Source organism: Triturus cristatus, chromosome 11 (genome assembly GCF_964204655.1).
Source record: "Triturus cristatus chromosome 11, aTriCri1.1, whole genome shotgun sequence".
NCBI lineage: Eukaryota > Metazoa > Chordata > Amphibia > Caudata > Salamandridae > Triturus > Triturus cristatus.
In genome coordinates, this window is record NC_140594.1 from 636,265,034 (window position 1) to 636,287,948 (window position 22,915).

General features: G+C 40.4%; 1 protein-coding gene across 4 annotated transcripts in view; it reads left to right on the forward strand.

The window, feature by feature from the left end:
- The window catches only part of LOC146785218 (uncharacterized), a 1,495,909-nt gene that overhangs the window by 220,391 nt on the left and 1,252,603 nt on the right, over positions 1–22,915 (forward strand). For all 4 annotated transcript variants that reach the window (XM_085634134.1, XM_085634135.1, XM_085634133.1 and 1 more), the window contains exon 4: positions 979–1,029. In XM_085634134.1, the coding sequence (XP_085490260.1) occupies positions 979–1,029 (51 nt within the window). The remainder of the gene's footprint in view (positions 1–978; positions 1,030–22,915) is intronic.

Genomic DNA, 22,915 nt, shown 5'->3' on the forward strand with positions numbered 1-22,915 from the left:
CCACTCTAATGAAATTAAAGTTTCCACATATTATCTCTTCTGTTTTTTCTGCTCAGTGTATCTCCACTATTATTAGCTGTAGCCTATCATCTCAAGACATGAATATTGGCTGTATCTAATGGCTTGCTTTACTGTGATTTGCAGCATCTCTGATCTGGTGATTCGGAGACAGCCAGAACTCACATATTGCAAGGTTCATGAACTGCTCAAATAATTCAGCTTTTGTAAAGTTAGTGCAAAGTTTACAGCGGGATGTGTGTTAAATCTGTCATCTTACTATGTTAAGCATTACTTTCCCCTGACACTCATTCTTGAACGCTGGTCAATACTCTAGTGATGTAGTCGCACACAGAATGTTATAGTGCTGTTTACTTGCATCGAGGCATTTGACTTTCTATCTGTGCGTTAAAAAGCCAGGGAATGTGGCCATAAATGTTTCCTGAGACAAGCATGTATTTCTGAATCAGACTGCATGAACCAGTGTGTAGTAACTTTATATCTTTACAATCCCTGGTGCCACAGCACTCAGGATAATGTGGTGCTTGGCTAAACACTTATGAGGTCAGAAAGGCGAGACCTATTGGCTATGCCAATGCTTGTTGTACTAAGTACAATGGGCCCTTTGGTTGAGGTTTCAAGATGTGGAGGTACACAGTGTCCTTTAGTCTGTTGTTCAATTCATGTGCTTTTCCTGACACCGCAACCGTAGGTTCTGGCTACATATTTATTTAATTTTTATTTTCTATTTCACGTTGCCTCCAATTGTTGTACAATGGAGTTCGTCCTTTACTTTAAGTCATTTCAAAGAGAAGGATATATTGAACATAGTTCCAGTCACTTAGAATATTTAAATGTATGTCTTTCATTTTCCTTTTGCACTCACTTTTTTCAGTTCCTTAAATTACACCTATGGTCAATCACCCAGTTTTCAAATTGCTGCCTAGTTTAATAATATATCAAATATCTTTCCTTGTTTAGAAGTAAAACGTGGGTTAGCGGTGCCGGAAAGCCTAAAAACATTTGGAAAAGGTGAGTCATGGAGTTACTAGTTGCTCTGTCTTGTTTGTGCTGAAGTGCTCGCTAACTTATTTCCAACATTGTAATGCAATGCTATGTAAAACAGCCAATTTCAGAGCATCTGTTTTAATATGAATCCTTATGTGTCCTTATGTGTAATTTAATGTTTTAACAGAGTCTTTGACTAGATAGAAGAAATACGGAGGGGTTGTTATGTGTACATCTGTCTCTGAGCTTATAGAACTTTCTACCTTTAAATACAACATAGCTTTATAAGTTTGCGATTTATATGGCATCACATTCTTTTCCTAACTGAACCACAATGAAGTGTGCTTCGGACACAGAGTAACTGAGGTGGTACGAACTGGAAATCACACAAAAGTACACCTGGTCTTGAAAAAGCATGTCTGTGCATGTGAGAAAATGCTTTATTAGGACAAGCACCCTCACCCATCCAAAGGTGGCATGCTTCATCACTGGGTTCCCTCCTCGCAGCAGGACTGGATAGTACCTGGTGTGGGCTACAACTCTCCAAAGGAGAGGAGCTGTGGGGTTTTGTTTTGGATCAGAGCCAAGTATGGGCAAGAGGCAGAGTGCTATATGTAGAACTGTGGTGAGTTAAAACTGTTTCCTGTTGGGCTTAATGTCAGTTTCATTCTGGTGCCCCCAGTGGATAGAGATGGAAAAAAGAAAGGTGACAGGGAATTTGGAAAAAAAATTCCCCTTAAATGGTCAACGTGTTTCTACCTAAGGGTGACCCAACTCGGATTTCAGTGGCATTCGTCAGGACTAGTTGGTTCAGTCACTCTGTGATAAAACAACATAAATATAAAACCTAATGTAGGGCTACTGATTGTAGGTGTCAACTACCAGGGAGACCTATTGTATTTGTGAATGTCTCTCTACTTGAGCCCTTCTGCCAATGTGTGGATTGCTTTCTAAGGCCCATGGTAGTAGAAATGCCCTCCTACTTACAAGCCACAAAACATTTACCAACCCTACTGACTGAGATCCAGTTTGACACTGACAAACACTACCTAGTGTTGTATGATGGGAAATCATTATACACCACTATTCCCCAGGAGGACACTCTCCAGACAGGGAAGGGATTGTTAGAACTGAGTGCGAGAGATGACCTCACCCCCACCTCCTTCATAATGGACTGCGCTAAAATGGTGAAGAAAGAAAATGTGTGTTCGAGGCCTATGAACTGTAGATCGTATACTGTTGCATAGATCGCCATCTGGTGTTGGGCTTGGATGTTTGCACTTTTGTTTAGGTCTTGCTAGCGTGCACTGCTAGCTTGCGAGATCTATTGTCGTCAGTTTTCTTTTGAAAGTGGGGTGGAAGCTCCGCCTCCGCATTTCATTTGGGCGCGTCACACTTTATGTAAAACGCTCGCATTTCATTTGCAGAGAGGCTTTTTGGTCCCCTCCCTGTCTCCTTTCCAGCTTGCCCAGCCACCCGGACTGGAGATTGTGCATGCGCACGGCGTCTCTTATGCTCGCGCACCTTTAGCAGCCGGTTGTGGTTTTTTAGCGGATGACACAATCTTTACCGGCGTTTCAAGCATTCTTGCTAAATGTAACTCAAATGTGCTGCAAAGAGACACGGGTCAGTGTGCCGCGATGAGTTTCGGAGCCGCTGCTTGCCAACCCCTGGCGGAAGTTCTTGTACATGAGTGACTTTCCCTTGGCCTTTAACTGCAGTATCTGGAAAGTGTTGCATGCATTAGAAGCTGTGGGAATTCCAGACAGCGCTTGTGTAAGAGGAAGGCAGGGCTAGAGAGAAGTAACTTGTTGGGTTCACGTTTGATGTTATCTGTCTGGCTGTCTTTAATTGTTTGTTTACAGGACCTTTATATTCATACATTTTGATAACTCATTTCAAGATAAGTGAAAACTTTCAGGAAAAAAAACTTTACATTCCCTAGAGCGCACACAAGGAACTGGAAATTGCTGCCTAATGCATTTTGGAATGTGGAAAATGTGTGCAGGACATTTTGTGTAATGAAAAAAAATAGATTGCTCCCAGTGGCCGAATTTTGTTATACCTTGCTTGGGGCGAAGGCCTTTCGTTCAAGTACTTACTGCTTCTTCACAGCTACCCGAGCCGCATTCATATCTCTATTCATCTAACCTTTGGCAGCGCTCTGTGTGGCATTTCGCACGTTGGCACCAAATCTGAATTCCCATATCATAACAAACCCATTAATTCTTTCCGAGACCCTTTTATCCCTTGTTTTTTCAGTCATCAGCCTCTATCTTTAGTGCTGCCAAGTTCAGCTTTTACACTTGCATTTCACAGTTCAAGAAACCACCGCTAGCGCTGAATGAGCCCGCTCTCTTTCTCCCGAGCTCTCCTGCAGTAAATTCCCCTCAGTGCACACTGTTGCATGCCCTGCTCTCCAGACACCACCCTCTCTGCCACTCACGCTGCTCGCTCCATCATCGTAGCATTGTCTCTACTTCCCTCTCTCTCACTCGCTCCTCTCCTTTAGCATCGTTAAGACCTTTTCCCTCCCCTCACCTCATCCACTATATCTGCTTTTGTCCTCTCCAACGGCCTACTCCTTTCCGTGCCTTGTCCTGTACTTTCTCCTGTGCTTTGTCCTGATTCTGCCTCTCATTCATTTCTGCCCCTGTCTACTTACGCTTCCTTGCCCTCTTCTGTCCAGGGCTTTCTCACCTGTACCCAACCCCACCTTCCCCTGTCCCCAGCTCTCTTCCATACCTGTCCACAGCCCCATCCTCTGTCAACATAGTTTTCCCTTCAAGCTCCTGCCCCCTGTTTCCCATCCATCAGCACCCTTTCTATCTCACCTTCCTCTAAGTGCACTGGGTCTACTCGTGCCCCCATTCTCACAGCCCGGGTTTCCACCCTGCTCCCCCATACAAACATACCTCTGCACCTCTTTACCTCGTCACCTTTATCCCATTCCTGATTGCAACAAAGCTGTGCCTTTTTCTGAATGATCACTGGCACGTGGCCATCTTCAGTGAATCTGGAACAGCGCCACGAGTTCTTGTCCGTGTCAACTGGGCGCTTTCTGCTTCCAGTGACATAAAATGTCTATAGCACAGTGTCCTTACTGCTTATATTTTGCTGCCTCCCTGCCTGCCCTGCCCAATAATGAATTTTGCTGGAAAGCAGCTTACAACTCCCGTCCAGACTGCTCTCTTCTCTGCTCTACCAGGAGGGCCAGCCCATGGCACAGACAGCTCACCTCTCGTGTGTAATGGCGCCTATTTAAGTAGGTACGGGTGTGATCCACTGATAACGATAATTTACACTTAGCGAATGCAAGGATTCAAACATAATATAAACTAACATGCAATAGGTCTCGCATTTACGCGAGTTTCAGATATTGGCATTGCAGATTACAATGCCTTTTATTTATTTGTTTCAAGAACCAACACATTATTAAAAGGCATTGTAATCTACAATGCCAATAGCTCAAACTCGCGTACATGCGAGACTTATTGCATTGCAAATGCTTGTTTGATAGGTTAGCATGCTAGGGCGTGTGAGAATGGGTTAAGAAACTCTCATTTGAAACTTTTCTTTATGACTTTTTATTGTTTTACAAAGCCTCATAGTGATTTTACAACTGCGATCTAAGTATTAGTATGTCATGGTTTGCACTTTTTTTAGTGCTTAGTTTTTGTTGGTTAATTTTTATTTAATACAACGCTACACATCCACATAAATCATTTAGAAATAAAATCATTGTTAAATGTAATCACTATGTGCCTTTTATTTTTGTGTTCAAAATATTTTATTGAAATTTTATAATGAACAACAAAAACATAGACATACAAAAAAGAAAAATAATAAGCTAAAATATCTAATACAATACGTACAATATCATTTTCATATTCATTTCAATAGTCATATTCTTATGAAACTAAAAAGAGGGGGGGGAGGGAAACATCTAATAACAAATTATTGTTTAAGCTATAAATAGAGCTACTATGACATATCGATTGATATAAGAACCGTAAAAAGTGGTACAAGACATAAATATACCGTTAAGATGCAAACTAAATATCAACAGGAATCCAAAAAGAGTGATAGGAAATAGAATTATGATTAACCCCAGACAAAGATAACTGAGCACCTCTTCTTGTAAAGATAACCCATGACCACCAAGCATGAACTGATAACTTAGAAACATCTTTCCAACAAAAGGTAATAGATTTTAACGCAGCAGAAATCAAAAAATCAAAAAGCCTACATTCAAGATTACTTAGAGTTTGTGATAATGTAACTGATTTGCATATTAACATTTTATATGATAAGTCTTCATGTATATTTAACAACCTCTTAATAATATCCCAAACTTCTGTCCAGAATTTTGAGATTAAAGGACAATCAAAAAGCATATGTCGTAACGAGCCAGGGTGTAATTTACAATGCCAACATGTGTCAGATTGAAGAAGTTTAGCCTGGAATAAACGTAATGGAGTCCATAAAGAATTAAATAAAATATAGGAATTGGTTTGATAAAGTGAGACAGGTAACCAACCAGATATATTTCTAATCCATATAATTTCCCATGTATCATTAGACAATGTAAGTGAAAGTTCATTATTCCAGAAGGTTGCAATCATATTTATGTTACTTCCTAGAGTGTTAGATAATTTTTTATATAAAATAGAAACACCATGAGCTTTCATCGATATAGTTTGAATATAAACGGATAAGTCAGCTGTAACATTAGTCGGAATAGCTTGCGGAAAGGAATCTAAAAATGAATTAGTTAAGTATTCATATTTAATAAAATCAGATTGAGATAAACCTTGTTTGTAGATCCTCAAACGGTATAAAAGTATTGTTGGAATAAATGTCTTTAAGATAAAAAATACCAGCCTTAATCCACGAAAACCAAAAACTAATGTTCCTATTTAATTTAATGATATTGCTATACCATAAAGATACTTCAGCAGTGTTATACATGGGATATAGAAAAATGGAATCTAGATCATTAAAAATCATTTTAGTGGATTTGAGAATGACAGATTTATGAAAAAATGATGAATTGTTAGACATAGTTAGCAGAGTTGGTAATGGAAATGGCTTCACAATAGATTTTTCAATATGGAGCCAAGAAGGTGGATTATGTAAAAGGGAATGATTAAACCATATGGCACTTTGTTTTAGAATAAAAGCTTTGTGATAAAGAAAAAAATCTGGGATACCAAATCCAGCATTACATTTAGACATTTTTAATTTTTTATAACTAATGCGAGGTGATTTGTTATTCCAAAGAAATTTGGAGAGAAGTTTATCAACATCTTTATAAAATTTTAATGGAAATTGAGTAGGAATCATGGCAAGAGTGTAAAACATTTTTGGAGCAATATTCATTTTAATAGATTCCATTTTACCCCACCATGAAAGGTGCAGTGATGCTCATTTAGACGTTTTATCTTTTATATAATCTAAGACAAAATTACAGTTTAATGTCATTGTAGATTTTATGGATGAGGAAAATAAAATACCAAGATATTTTAATTTATTCTTTTACCAAACAATTTCATTCATGGATATCATATCAGGAGTACAATAAATGTTTAAAGGGAAAAAATCCATTTTATTAGTGTTTAATTTGTAGCCAGAAACCATAGAATACTTTGTTATAATCTCTAATAAAGAAGGAAATGAGGATAAGGGGTCACTAATAAATAAAAGTACATCATCAGCATACGCTAAAGTTTTAATAATAATCTCATTAATACTAATTCCTTTAATATTATCACATTTTCTTATAGAGGTAAGGAAAGGTTCAATGCCAATTAAAAACAATAGCGGGGAAAGGGGACACCCTTGTTTAGTATCTCTAAAGAGGGAGAATTGATTTGAAACTTGGCCATTAATAAATAGACAAGCAGTAGGAGCAAAGTATAGAGCTGAAATCATACGAATAAAATTGTCGCCAAAGTTAAATGATGATAAAGCATGAAATAAAAATTGCCAATGCAGTTTATCAAAGGCTTTTTCAGCATCCAAAGCCATAATTCCTGAAGGAGTAGTTAACGTATGACCCTGTTCAATGACATGTAACAAAGTTCTTGTATTATTTGCAGAGTGTCTATTTTTCATATTGATCTGAATGTATAATAGAATCTAATACAGGGGATAATCGTGTGGCTAATATTTTGGCATATAATTTACAATCTTGATTAATTAAAGAGATAGGGCGATAATTAGATACGAGCGTGGGGTCTTTATCGGGTTTGGGAAGAACGATAATTAAAGCTTCAGTAAAGGAACCTGAAGTAATTCCCGTAGAGCCAAACATTGTAAAAAGTTGAAATAATAAAGGTAAAAGATGGGACTGAAACTCTTTATAAAACTCCGCCGGGATACCATCAGGACCCGGAGATTTATTTTTTTTAAGAGATTTTATAGCGGATAAAATTTCATCCTTAGTAATTGGAGAGTCAAGCCCCATTTTATCTGATGGAGAAATTTTAGGTAGACCACATGAAGATAAAAGAGAATCAACTAAAGAATCATTATGAAAGTCAGGTTTATCATATAACTTAGAGTAAAAATCCAAAAGTTCATTAACAATATCTTTATGAGATAAAGCAATTTTACCATTGGATCCGTGAATAGAGATGATTTGAGTTTTGTCTTTTTTTATATGTATGTAATTCGCTAACAGTCTTCCAGATCTATTTGCATTAAAACTAAATTTAGCTTTGGCTTTAGAAATCTGAATACCAGCTCTTTTACTAAGAATTGTATTAAATTCATATCGAAGCTTTTGCAACTTAACTCTATATTGAGGATCATTAGACGTAATAAAAAGTCATTCATATTCCGCTATTTGCTTTTCTAGCCTTTTAATATTGGCATTAAAGGTCTTATTTTCGTGAGCCATAATAGAAATAGTAACCCCTCTAATATAAGCTTTAAAAGCATCCCATCTATTAACCATTGAAGTAGTACCTTCAGGATTAAACTGAAAAAAATCATGAATGGCAGAGAGGAGCTTTGGTTTATTATGTTCATTAAGAGCTATACCAGAATTCATTCTCCATCTAGGCTGGTTAGTAAAGGTTGAATTTAAATTTAGAATACAAGAAACCATAGCATGATCAGAGACGTCAATGTTGCCAATCTTAGGGGTACTAACAGAGTTGATCAGCTGTTTTGTGACTAATATGTAATCGATCCTAGAATGAGAATTGTGTGGGTTAGAAAAAAAAGTTAAGTTTTTTTCTGTAGGGAAGTGTAGACGCCAAATATCAACTAACTTAGTGGTTTGAAGAAATGATTTAAAAGCAAAATAAACCTTAGGGGGATGGAATTTAGTATGAGATAATCTATCTAATAAAGGATCAGATATGACATTAAAATCACCTGCAACAATTAAAGGTACATTACCAATTTTTACAACCTCAGTTGAAAGATTAGTCCAAAAAACAGGGTCATCTGCAGTAGGGCCATAAACATTTAATAGAAATAAGATAGAATCATGAAATTTAACCTTAACAATTAAATATCGCCCATCCGTATCTGTAATTTTGCTCAAAATTTGGCAATGCGATTTTTTTGCAAATAATATAGCTACACCATTTTTCTTGCCATCAGCAGGAGAAGAAACAATATTGTCAACCCATTTTTTCTTCATATAATCTAAGATTTTATCATCTATATGAGTTTCTTGTAAAAAACAAAAGTCAGCTTTGCAACAACCCAAAAAATCAAAAAATTTTGTACGTTTCACAGGATGGCGTAAACCTTTAACATTCAATGACACTACTGTAATATTAGCCATAACATAATCAAAAGAGAGAAGGGGTAGAAAGAGGAAAGTCAGAAAAAGACACAAATGTTAAGAAGAAAGTAGCTCCAGAACACACAAAAGGGAGTGGAAGAAATAAAACATAGTAAAAAAGACAAACAAAATACATAAATATGAACATTGAAACGCACACACGCTCTACAAGCATGGTCGGAACCGCTGGAGCCCAAAATATTATGAGTTATATAAATCTGTCAAAGAAGATCATACAGGAAAAAATCAAGTGGTAGGGCCATGAGTGTCCATAGCTTGCTGTAATTGTTGATCTAGAAAATGTCGCAGATCTTCAGGACGCTGAAAGGATTTTGAAAAATTATCTTTCCAAATGCGCATTGTTGAAGGGTCAAAAAGGCCGTATTGGTATCCAAGGCTTCTTAATTGTGGGCGAAGATCAGTAAATCCCTTACATATTGCAACCGTTTCTTTGGCAAAATCTTGATGAATAAAGATTTTGTGACCATTGACCATCAATGCAGGAATTTCTCTAGCTGCTTTTCTGATCAGAACCAAATGATGGTGACGAAGAACTTTAAATATCATTTGTCTAGGCTTGGTATGTTGAGGATTGCGACGTGAAGGAATTCTATGAGCCTTATCAATTTCAAATTTTTCTGGAAATTTGATATTTAAAAGACCAGGAATTAAGTTCTCTAAGTATAGTCGACAGTTAGTTCCCTCAACCAGTCAGTCAGTCAGAAAACTTTATTTCGGCAAGAAACCATTAAAGTACAAACATCAACTTTAAAAACGATCTACGTATGTAAGCAATAATCTTAGAACCTCTCATATGACAATAATTTAAGACAATTTATATTCATAAAAGATAAATAATGTTTGAGGCAAAATGAAATAAAAAAAGACTTAGCTTGCATAGGAAGAAAAAAGCATTACAGTATTAGGTTTTTTCTTATTACCCACATTGAAAATAAATATTTAGCAGTAACTGTTCCCTCAACCTCTTCTGGTACATTAAATATGCAAAGGTTGTATTGTCTATTGCGATTTTCCATGTCCAAAAGATGTGAGCACAAAGGTGATATTTTCGCCACAAGTGGAGTAAAAGCGTCGACTTTAACTTTATTATCCTGTATTTTAATTGAGTTATCTGATATTTTCATTGACATACTCGCCATTTCTTTTCGTACATTTTTAATTTCAGTCGCAATAGTTTCTGTATTAGCACGAAGAACCTGAATTTCCTCTAAAATTAAAGAAAGCGAAGGTTCAGATGACTCCACTACTTTTGATTTTATTGGAGGAGGTGAAATCTGCTGTCTTCTTTTATTGTTGAGAGGATTTTTATTATCCATTTTTGAGAATAAATAATGAAATTTGAAGAAAAAAGAACAGTTTATGAGAAAAAAGAGCAAAAGATGCAAAGCAATCCTCAAAAAGACTGGTGCAGCAGCTAAACTGGACTAGGGGTGTGGCTAGGCCCAAGCCAGGCCCTTTCCTGACGTATGCTCCGCCCCCCTGACAGACTAACCAGGCAGTACCTCAATGCAGAGCTCGGAGCAGGAACCAGGGAGCCAGAAACACCACTTCCCACGACCAAATAGGCTTGAAACCACATCCCAGTGCAGGTAAGCCTATTATTGGAGCAGCGACCTCTTTTTAAACGAAAATTTGACAGACTTTCGTCGTTTTATCTTTAAAAACGGGCGAAAACGCGGAGGAGCTCACCGGGTGGCGGCCATCTTGATTCGCGCGCTCGCGCGTCTCAATCACTATGTGCCTTTTTATCCGCAATTGTATGCTTGCCGTATCGTTGCTGGTCCACACACAAATGCCATGTGCTGGGTTTCTTGCAAAGACAACAATCATGTCAGTGCGGGTTAGAAATACCATGTATTGCTTTTGGGACGAAAACTCCCCTGTGCACCACCGCTTTTTAAAGTGTGTTCATGTAACACAGAATAACCTCCTGACAAACATAACAAGGGGTTAATCGTTATTATATGATACAACCACCCATGTCTGTTTATTTTTTTGTACCAAAGAGCACACCGCTCTCTGGGATTTATAGTTTCACATTTAATATCGACAAACGGTCTATTAACAAAAAAAATCACAATTTACAAATTGTTAATGGTAGACTCAAAACTTGCTGAAATTGTCAAATGTGTATCAAGATCAATTTTGAACAGCACACGCAATGTGTTTAAGCTGCCCAGAATGCTGTTCACATATTATACTGCATTGACATGTTTTTTTTTTTTTTTAAAACATTTTTATTGTTTTTTACATGAAATAGTACTGATTACTGGAATTCGAAATTGAAATAATGTACAAAATACAGAGTTGTGTCGATCACCTATACAACTCCATTCTAAGTTTGCATTGTTCATATCTCACACATGCCCCCCTTTCTATACACTCAGTAGTGACAGGTCTCCCAAGAATAACCTCGATCATGTCTATTATTCGCTCAGGTCTGGGTCCAACTCTTCAGGTGGTGGGATACATATATTTTTCCTCTAAAAACATTCCACTTCCCCCATACTCGAGTCCATTTCTTGGGGCACCCTCTGTGGATGAAAACCCCTTTTTCAGCCACCATTGCACTATCCATGTCGCTATACCTCTGCCGCTGTGTGGGGATGACCTGCGCTCCCCAGAGTTGAGCTATGTTGCGTTTAGCTAGCATCATACCCAAAGTCGCACAGTCTCAAGCCACGTGGTTAACATCTGTCGGTTCACAAATGTTGAGAAGACATCTCTTGGGGTCTGGGGGGACAGTGGGTCCACAAACCTGTGTGATTGTATCCATACTACCCTCCCAGTAGCACATAAATTTAGGACAGTCCCACAAGGTATGATAGAAAGTACCCGATGTCCCGCAGCCTCTCAGACACAGCGGGGTGTCGGCTCTACCCATCTTGTGTAGTGTCGTCCTCGTGTAATATGTTCAGTGTAGTATTTTAGTTGTACTAGTTGCAATTAGAGGGTATTGCCACTTCTCCTGGGGATGCTAGCACCTCCTGCCAGTCTGTGTTGTCCAGCCTCGTAAACAGTCAACGGGACCTGCCAGAGAGGACTGCAAGACCCAGAAGCACACGGGGCTCCATCAGCTGTCCTGAATTTGCCCGTGACCGAGACCGGTGAAATACCCCTCACGCCTCCCGCTCCGCGGGAGACGCTTCGTAAACAGTCAGCGGGACCTGCCAGAGAGGACTGCAAGCCCCAGAAGCACACGGGCTCCATCAGCTGTCCTGAATTTGCCTGTGACCTCTAAGCCCTATATAATTAACTGAGCATTCCGCCTCGCGGTACGCGCGCGGACAAAGCCCGGACCAAGGGCGGACCCGTCTAATCCCGTCGTTGCCAGGAGGAGGCAGGGCAGGGCTATGGGATTAGCATCTGTGATCCGGTTCTTTGCCCGGGGCCCTAAATTGACGAAGTGCTACGAACTTTAAGAAGGTGAGCGCGTCATTGTTCCTGAACCTAATATAGACTGCTAAACGAACGAGGCACCACAGTTGTCACTTGTAATGGATAAGGTTGGGGCATTAAAACCAATGGCTTCCAAGACAATTATCGGCCGAAAAAGTGGGTGGGAAGCTAAAAGGAACTTTGGACGCTTTCTTTGTACGAGCAGAATCGGCTCTGGAACAAGAAATATTGGGGGTTGAAAAAAGATTTTCCCTGGACATGGTGACGGCCCAGAGGAGGCTGTCTCTGGGGTCTATTCCAAAGATTAGAACCCCGCAAGTACTGCATAGTGAAGTAATTGAAGGAGAAAATAGTTTATGGTTTGCAGCTGAGAGGGCAAACCATAGGGAGGTGGTCTCGGAGGCCTCAGCACAGGAGACAAATCCCCCGGAATTATTTATTGGGGAGCTCGCGCCCAAATCGGTGGGGCTATCTGACCAGGTCAAGGATAAAAGAAAGACTGGGGCACTTGATACTTGGGACTCACTATCATCAGGTGGGGCTGATGACTTAGAAGTAGGGCAGATGCAAGCAGGTAACATTAGATGCAATGCCCTGATTACACAGGGATCTAGAGAGATGGTGACCCGATCTAAAAGGGCTCTCATAGCTCAAGGTAGTACTGGAAAGACCACTAGTTTAACCACTGAGACACCAACAGTAGTGAAGCGCACACGGGGGGGGCGCTATAAGGGCATTGGCAAATCTAACAAAACCATCCCACACAAAGAAAGTAGCATCAAAGGTACTGAGGAAGAAGGGATTATTCACTGTGTTAACTGTGGAGGGAGGGCGATTGGAGAGAGGATAGATGCTGCATTCTGGTTGAGGTTGGACACTCTTTTTTCTTGTCAACTAGCCCCATTCCAGGAAAAAATTACCACTCTCGAGGAGAAGGTGTTGCTACTCTTAGCACAGAAAAACAGTATAACGATTCCCAGCACGACTAGTAGCAGTGAATTATCAGAAAGGCCAATTATTGCATCTTTGGCCGGGTCGAGTGCAGGGCAGGAAGGAAAAGAACCTCAAGATGGGCATTCTAGGTCAGGGACAAATGATAAAGATAATGTCCCCTTAGAGCAGCGAAGGGCAAAGACAAAGACTGTTAGCAACAATACAGGAAGAAGGGAGCAGGAGATTATAGCTAGAAGAGAAATAGCGCAGGACAAGCAATTAACGGTAGAGGGTGTGAGATTGAGAGACGAGGCGGATGTTGGGGATGAAATGGGCAGCATCCAACCCGCAGCTCAAGACAGCGTGGACTGCGTGTGTAGTTCTCGGGACCTGCCCGTATTGGACCTATTACCAGCGGCAAACCCATATACCATAGTCATGACTGGAGTTCCTGCCCCCACTGACACTCGGCCTGAGACCACCCATATGCTTATCAATAAGGCAGTCCACTGGCTTACCAGAAACACCGATTATAGGCCTATTGATTATAGGCACCTGCTGATGGCGAGAAGGGTCTCGTGGATTGGTGCTAGTAGGAAAAGTTTCCCTGGTGACACGGTTATTTTGAATTTTAGATACCCGTGGTTGGTACAGAATCTTCTGGCCCAATCAAGGGACAATCACTGGGGGGGAAAAATGAGTCCATTCAGTTGCTATCACCGGCCTTTTTTTATAGGGACTTAAGGAAGGGCTGCCTAGGAGAGAGGAGATGTAATGATTTGGAAGGAAGGAAAGAAGTAGGGCTCTCGTTTGCGTCATACAATCGCTTTGACGTTCTGGCAGATTCCCAATGTCTGAATGAGATCGACTGACACACGGGGAATAGGTGTAAGGGGATAGACCAAGGTGAGGCCATCACACCATTAGGTCATGAGGAAGGCGACATCTCTCCCGCAGGGCATAAGGACCTTTCAAATTTAAAGCTAGGGGCCACAGTGAGGGGGAGACCCTGCCTACATGAGCTGGCACAGTGTCAATCTTTTGAGCCAGTGCTGATAAGTGAGCAGTTAAAGGACACTCTAGCCCCTTCAATGGAGATAACTTTTAAGATTGTATCCTGGAATATTGCGGGTCTCTCATCGAAATTAACTAATAATGAGTGGTTGATCCATATTAAAACCTTTGATATAATATGTTTGCAGGAGACCTGGAAGTGGGAAAAGGATTCTTTGGCCTTGGAGGGCTATAAGCTGTTCTTTGTTCCAGCGAGGAAAGGGGCTATGGGCAGAGCAAAGGGAGGCCTTGCAATTTATGTGGATCTTAAACTCAGACGGAGGTGGAAAGATCTGGGTTGGGATTCGGATGTTGTACAGGGACTAACGTTTTGCACTAGGGGTCTCAGGATATTACTGGTAAATTTCTATAATGCCAGATCCGGGGCTTCTCCATTAGCCAGTCTGAAAGAACTAGAATCAAGACTAGAGTTGGTAATGGCGCAGGGAGGTCAAACGTATCAGATGGTATTAGTGGGAGATTTTAATTGTCACCTCTGCCCAAATGCCAGAGGATACATTAACGGTGATTGGTCAAGTTGCCCAGTGACTAGTGGTCCCCATCTAGATCACACGACCGAGGGATACGAAATCAATAAGGTGCTGGGAAATTATGCCTTGGAACATACTATGGATTTGGTGCAGGAAGGGTCACACAGTAGGGTCCCCCCCACGTTCAAAGGCAGAGGATGTGAATCCTTCATAGATTTCATCTGTGTGTCAAATATAATGAAACAGGTGGTAAGGGGATTCACTATTCAATCTAGTATATTCAGTGATCATACTCCCCTTGTAATCACCATTGGGGATCCCAGTGGGAATAGACATCGAGAGAAGAGGTGTGAGAAGGGGGTACTAACAGTAGTCGACCAAGGGAGAAGAATTAGATGGGCCCAGACAAATGCAGATGTTTTCTATGTAAATTTTATGAAAAATGAACAGGAGAACATTTGGAGGTGCCTGAGTCTGGAAGTAGAAGGTACTGACTTAGTCAGGGCCTATGAAAGGGCCACTGTGCAGATCGATAGATTACTTCGATCGAAGTAAAAAGTTAGTTGTGGAGTATCGGGATCTTTACAGAGAAGCAGTAAAAAGACGCAAACACGCCCTACAACAGCAGGCATGGGAGGACTTGAGGGTAGCACAAGAGACTAAAAACATGACAGCATTCTGGAAGGTTATTAATGAACCATACTTCCAAGATAGGGATAAACCCAAGGTAGTTAATCATATCCTGCCAGAAACATGGTTGAAGCATTTTGAAGGCCTCTATAACAACTGTTCTGATGAGAGTTGCCCAGAAGAGACAAAGGATCAACCTCAGGCAGGAAAAGTTATTTTCTCCCTTGCTGAAATTAAAGTGGGTATAGAGGGCCTCTCCCGAAATAAGGCTCCGGGCCCTGACGGGGTTCCCCCTGACCTGTTTCTCAAACAAGTGTCACTGTGGGCACCTATACTAACAAGGGTTCTAAACGCAGCGGTGGATACGGGTATGCCACTATCGTGGTCTTCCGCAAAAATTGTGCCAATCTTCAAAAAGGGTGACAGGGATAGCTCATCCTGTTACTGTCCCATTTCTCTCACCAATGTATCCGAGAAAGTCCTGGGTAGGGCGATTTTAAATCGCCTTCTAGACTGGGCAGATGACAATAAAATCATCACGGACACACAGTATGGGTTTAGAACTGGACGCTCAACAACGGACCAGTGTCTTAACCTGTACCTGCTGACTGCCAAGTACACGGTCACTTCCCAGGGGACCGTGTACTTGGCCTTTATGGACTTGACAGCAGTATTTGATAGAGTAAATGGGAAACAAAACTGGGAACTTATGGAGGGGATGGGAGTGGACCAGGCTTTGGTAAATGTGTTAAGCTCTTTACACTGGAACACAGTAGCGCAGATTAGGTACAACGATGATGGGAGCACTACTGATCAATTTAAATGCACAAGGGGAGTTAGACAGGGATGCATTCTGGCACCCTTTCTATTCACCCTTTACATCAATGGTTTAGAAAAAGCCCTGGCGAGATTAGGGGTAGACTCGCCCAGGATAGGAACTAGAGGGGTGCCGGTTCTGCTTTATGCAGATGATGCAGTGCTTTTAGCTCGAACCCCACGGGGCCTGCAAAAATTATTAGACGGGTTTATATCGTTTATGGATGGACTGGACCTGTCGGCGAATCTCGCCAAATCATATATCATGGAGGTTGGAAAGGTCCCCCCAAAGAAATTAAAGTATATGATTGGACCACACTGCATTGAAAAAACCCAGTCTTTTTCATATTTAGGCATGGTAATTGACTCGAAGCTAAATTTTAAACCCTTGTTGATGGAAAAGTGTCGCACTTTCGCGAGAAGTTTTAGGTGCCATCAGGAATTTTGCAAATAGGTTGGGACGCTGGTCCCCGGAGCAGATTTTAATTCTTTACAACTCTGTTTGTTGTGCAAAAATACTGTATGGCAGCGAGATATGGGGTTTTACGGATACTAGGATGCTTAATACAGAAGAGAATAAATTCTTTCGGAAACTGCTAGAAGTCCCACAGAGTACCTCGTCCACCATCATTCATGAGGAATTAGGCACTAGGTACTAGAATGATAGTGTGAAATTAAAACCTATCAGCTGCTGGGTCAAAATTTGGACGAACCCAGATGCAACACTATCTAGAGAGATTATTAATGATTGTCTGAGTAGGGAAAAAGGGTTGGCTATCCCGTGGTTAAAATATGTCAAAGAGTCCTTTGAGGTGTTGGGCCATTCTGAATTCTTTTTTCACCCAACAAAATTGCGGGTGAGGGACAAGGAATTTGTGAAGGGAGAGATGCTGAATCAATTGGGCTCCTGTAGAGAAGACAATGAGAATATTAAACCAACAGTGAGGGCCCACCTGCTAACCAGATCAGCCTTGCATATAGAACCTTATTTATCTCTCATTCACAATGCCCAAGACAGGTTTTTAATGACACGTTTTAGGTTGGATCTAGTACACCATTGCTTGGCTGTCCCAGCAGGTTTTACGAGGACTCTGGAGTTGAAGGGTCCCTGCGGCTGCCGTCTACGATCTCCGCAGGATACCCTTCACTTCGTATTGTTATGTCCTTTGTATAGGCATCCAAGAAAGCTTTATTTGAAAAGCATTTTAAAAAAACAAGGGTTTAGGCAGGTAAAAGTGGCCCTCTTGTATCTTAAAATATCATCTGAGATATTAACCATGCATTGCATTATAAAGTTTCTTCGACTGGTGATGCGCCTTAGAAACACTTTAGGGACGTCTTGAATAGAATTAGTTTAACGGGGCGTGGAAAATGATTTATTAATTTTGTGTTTTAAATGACTTTTAACTGGGAAAATATTAATTATTAATGTATTGTTTTTATTGTATTAACTTGTGCTTTTATGGTATTGTGTTATGATGCCGAATAAAGTATTAATAATAATAATAATAGTTGTACTAGTTGCAATTTAGAGGGTATTGCCACTTCTCGTGGGGACGCTAGTGCTGGAGTGGGTAGTACAAAATTTTGTATACCCCCCATTCTGCATGTTTTTATTAATCTGAATAATTAACTAATAGTAATTTATTAATTGGTTTGCAGTGAAATACTTATCAATCATACTAACAAAAGAATTACACGTGGGAATTGCACTTTGCATGGCTATACTAATTGTAAACTAACTTGAGTACGCATACTAATAGTAGAAAATTAGAATATTGCATGTTATATGTTGCTTTGGTGATGTATTTGTGATTTGTGCTTTATTAAGTGAGTATAAACCGCTCTGAGTGTTGCTTCTGCTAGATAAATACACACACATATGGGTATTAGCGAAGGGATAACATTTTATTAGCCATTTCTAGGTTTTAATTACGTTTTTGTGTTTCTTTTGCTTAAGTTGACCATTTCGGCCTAGACAAGATGGCTGAACGAGACGTTGGACGTGACTACCCTGACAACACGAGGTTCTGGGTAAAGTGCGCAGGCGTCACCGCCAGCAGCAGTGGCCTGGACCTGACCCCGGGAGAACATGTACCCTTCAAGGTCGCTCCGGGAACGTCGCCAGTACCAAAGACAATGACCGATTTAAAAACCGGAACCAGCAAGTGCGATGAGTTCATCACACGGACACCCTGAGAACTTCACCTCGCGACCCCAAGTCGACCAATCAGGACTTTCTAAACCCCGATCTTGATACTTTTTGACATTATTTTCATTCTAAAAGTAGGTAGGGAATTGAACTAAAAAAACTCGCTCTTCTTTGACGAACTCGATTTCCTGACGTTATGCTGACAGAGAGGACGGTGACACTGCTGGACAGCTGTTATCCTGAATCTTTGAAAGACTGAATCGTGGCCTAACTTTGCTGATAAAGATTTTGACCTGACCTGACTGACTTAGAGGACGACTTTTAGCAAGAATAGGTAAATATGATGCTCTGAAATGATGATGATGATAATTTCTAACGATTCTTGCAATATTTCTTAGATAAAGAATATTTGATTAATTGACAAATGTGTTTTGTCGATTATTTGAAGAAGAGAATTAAGATAAAGAAGTAGTGTGTAGATAGATGAGTTTAATCACTAAAATCATAGATAACAACTAAATGATTCATCTCCTTATGAGAGGAATATCTTAGGGTTGTAGTCAATATATTTAGGGTAAGGTAAAGGTATTCCTTTCATGTTAGCGTTTGGAAGCTTATTTCCCTAGGAAAGCAGATCAACGGAGAGTAAGTATTGGTGTTATGGGCCCCACCAATGGATGTATATGAGTGAATTTGCTGTTGAGGATTTTGGTCTGTGACGAAAGGGGAATTTGATGTTCCACGCTGCAACAGTTTTTCTGGTAGCAGTATGATGGTTTTTATTGTTTGGTTTGGTGATTATTGCTTGTAAATAGCTTATTGATTATTGGTTATTGATATTGGTTTATGTACTAACACTCTATGTTGAGTCACGTCGAGTTTTATGTTGTTTGCACGGCTTCTGGGATGTAGAAAGTCAGAAGTTTGTAACGGTTCCGTAGTAGAGCAGAGGTAAGCGTTGCTCTCGGGAAAGACGGAATTGTTGTTGCCCTTTAGGTATACAGGGAGAAACGTGTAACGATTGAAGTTGCACAACACATTGTCTGGGTTCGATTCAGTGACATCGTCGTGTGTTGCCATTAGAGACATTTTTCTGTGTGAGAGAAGTGTGTATGATAGCGAAGGTTACCTGTGAAATTTTGGTCCTAGGTACCAGGAGTCCAAATGGCATTCCAATAACGCTTATCACTGGAAAGGTAACAGGTGTTCTCTGAGCTTGCTAGAAGGACAAAGGAGAGGGAAGCGCTGCTTTGTTAACGTATGTCATAATTCTGTAGTAGGACAGACTGTTCGCTGTTCTCGGGAAAGACAGGATTCTGTGTGAATGTACTACATTTTCTTGTGTGAAAGTGCGTGAATGAAAAGTCATTCGGGTTAATTGTGAAACTCTAGTTTTATTTCTCAGGAGCATTGGGTCTCCAACTATGTGTCTTAATTCTGGAGAAACGGTTAGCTAATGCTTTTTAGAAGGGTAAAGTAGAGGGATGTGCTACTTTATCAACGGAAGTAACGTTTCCGTAGTAGGCCAGAGGTAAGCGCTACTCTTGGGAAAGACGGAATTCTCGTGAGAAAGTTCCATTGCTATTCCTTGGTTAGCGAAGCGGACAATGGTGGTGTTTTTATGTTGTAACTAACAGAATTGTAGAAATTGAAACAAAAACTTACTGAGCGGATTTTGTGAAGGAGGGGTAGACAGGAGCAGGAGCTGCCGCAGCGGCTGCTGACGTCAGAACAACCGCGCTGGGATTGGACAGTCAGTCAAAAACGTAAAACGCTCCAGATTGGTGCATCAGTGTACGCCGCGCTAGGAGTGGAGAAATACAGGGTGACGTAAACGCGCCCGATTGGTGAGTTAGTGAGAGTCGCGCTGGGATTGGAGAATTGTAAAAGTGACATAGTCGCGCTACGATTGGATAGAAAAGTGGTACAGTTGTAAAAGAGATTAGTGAGATACGAAAGAAGGGAAAATGTATTACGATCCACCAGAAAAGGAGAAAAAGTCATGGTTTGGTAGAATTAGGAAGTGGTTTAAGAAGGACAAACCGATCATAACTAGGGAAGGATAGTTACTTCCTCCACCGAAAACCCCTGCATCCTTTATGGTTGCGAAATATGGATATCACACTTGTATTTGGTTAGATAATTGGGTCAAATATACCGAGAAGGACGGAGTGTTAGCTTTTCCGGAACATGGTTCATTTAATTTGGCTGTTTTGAGAAATTTGAGAGAGAAAATGATGAATTTAGAACCGAGACCTAGACCGACTCATATTTGAGGCTTTGACGGAGTGGGAAGACGAGATGCATGACCGAGAAAGACAGAGAAATGGTAGAGGATATCGGTACCTGTTTGGCAGATCAGACGGACATGAGACGCATGATGATCGAATGAGAAGGTGGCAGAAATCGAGTATGACTGAGGGTTTGTTTCCCGTAAGAACAGCAGGAGAGAATGACGGACGAAAGTGTGTAGAAAAGAGGCATAATGCGGAATCAAGAGGGTATGGAATGAATGAATCAGAGGATGATGTTCTTGATGATATGTTTTATAAGAATCCACCACCATACCGACCAGAACCAGAAATATTAAGCCCAACTGCCCCAATGAAAGAAACAGTACGAATCATAAAATCGGAACCAGAGTTCCAAGATTTGGGAAGAAACAATTCCATTAGAGAGGTAGAAAAGAAGTCTGGAAGGAAATTAGATGGAGAAAATTCAGCAAAACTAGCAAAAACGACCGTAGAATTAACCGAGAAAATAAGAGAATTGACTAAGAATTTAGAAGCGGTAACCGTTCCAGTAACGATAGGTCCAGTAATGCCTATTTTTGATAAGCAGAAAGATAGCGAACATTGTTTGACAGTCCCTTATAAAAGTAGTAAACCGGTTGAACAACCAAGAATGAGTCAGAGTGAGAATCCATGGAGCCAAACTATGAGTATGATTGAACCGAATTTTTCAAATAACCAGTTTTTAGGTCAAAACTGTGCAGAAAAGCGTATGACAATGATAGAAACAATGTCAGAAACTCAAAAAGATTTTGGACAAGGAAATATAGAAAAGCCAGTAGGACCATCAACAGAGGAGTTGAGTGAATGGTTGAGAAGCTTGCAAAAGAAAGACAAAGACTCCCAGTCAATAGATGTAGCCAAATTACGAATGGTACTGGAAGAATTAATAGTAGGAACTATCCCGACCGAGAAGTTAAAAACCTACCAAGATGAGGAGTTGTTATTTCTGTGCAAAAGCGTAACATGGAAAGATTAGAAGAAGTGGCAAATGTAATGGGTATTGATATTGAAAAGGTAAAAGCACTACAGAAACCCTATCGAGTAGATTTCACCGGAAAAGACATTGAAAACATGAATACCACAGGACGAATAGGTCAGATTAAAGAGATAATTATTTTGTCGAGAAAATGGGGAGATGTGGACAAATGGAAAAGAAGATGGTATCGTAAACTAGATGAAATTTCAGACAAAACGTTTTCAGCCTACCCTGTGAGAGAAAAAGAGAAGGTTGTGACAGAATGCCCTATGAGAGAGATTCCAGGAGGAGGATATGTACATGTACCATGGACTAGACAGGATATTTTGTCATTTACGAATGACTTCCCTCGACTGCGTGAAAAACCCGTTGAGTGGTATAGACAGGTGGATAGATTTGTGAAATTATCCAATGTATTGTGGATCGATCTGAATAGCTTGTTTGACATAATCGTACCAGCATATCTATGGACAGAATGTAAAATAGTAATAGATTGGCCGACACAGGAATACCCAATGAATCCAAAGACGGGAGCTCCAGACCCCGAGGTAATGATGAAATATGAACTGGTTATGGGATTTTTAAAAAAACAAGGTACCCCCTAAAGAGACAGATTGGGTGAAAATTGACAGAACACATCAGGAGAGTAAAGAATCAGTACATGCCTATTATGAAAGGTTAATTTTAGCCTTTAAACAATTCAGTGGAGATGAAAATCAAAGTGACAAGGATTTGAGTCATTTCGTATACAGATCTGTATATGGTCTTCGTCCAGAAATTAGTGAAATGATAAAACAGCATACGGTAGATTGGCAAAACAAGAAAATAGACGAAGTATTGCTAAATATTACAGTGATGAAATTGAAGCAAAACAGCGAAAACTGAAAGAGAGGGCTATGTGGGCACAAGTAGAGGTAGCAGAGAGACAGGAAGCACAATTAGTGGAACAAGCTTGGTCGAAACAAAAATGTAATCCTGGGAAAAATAAAGGGAATATTGAGGAAGCAAAAAGAAATTTCCGTGTCATAATTGCGGTAGGATAGGGCATTGGAAATCCGAGTGTAAATTTCCACCAAGTACTAACGATGAAAATCCATCATTGAATCCACAGGTGCAGAATGAGGTGAGTGGTCAACAGCAACGACAACAGCAGGGTGTAACACAACAGAATCAGGTGCCAAAACCACCTTTTCCACAGAACAAAAATTGCCAGAAGTATAGTAAGGAGAATGGATTCCACAACGAAGAACAGGTAAATAAGCCGCAACGCGCTAGCGCTGCTTCGCAGTATTGGCTGCAACGCGATGAAAGCGATTTAGAAGAGGGTTATTGACGGTGCCG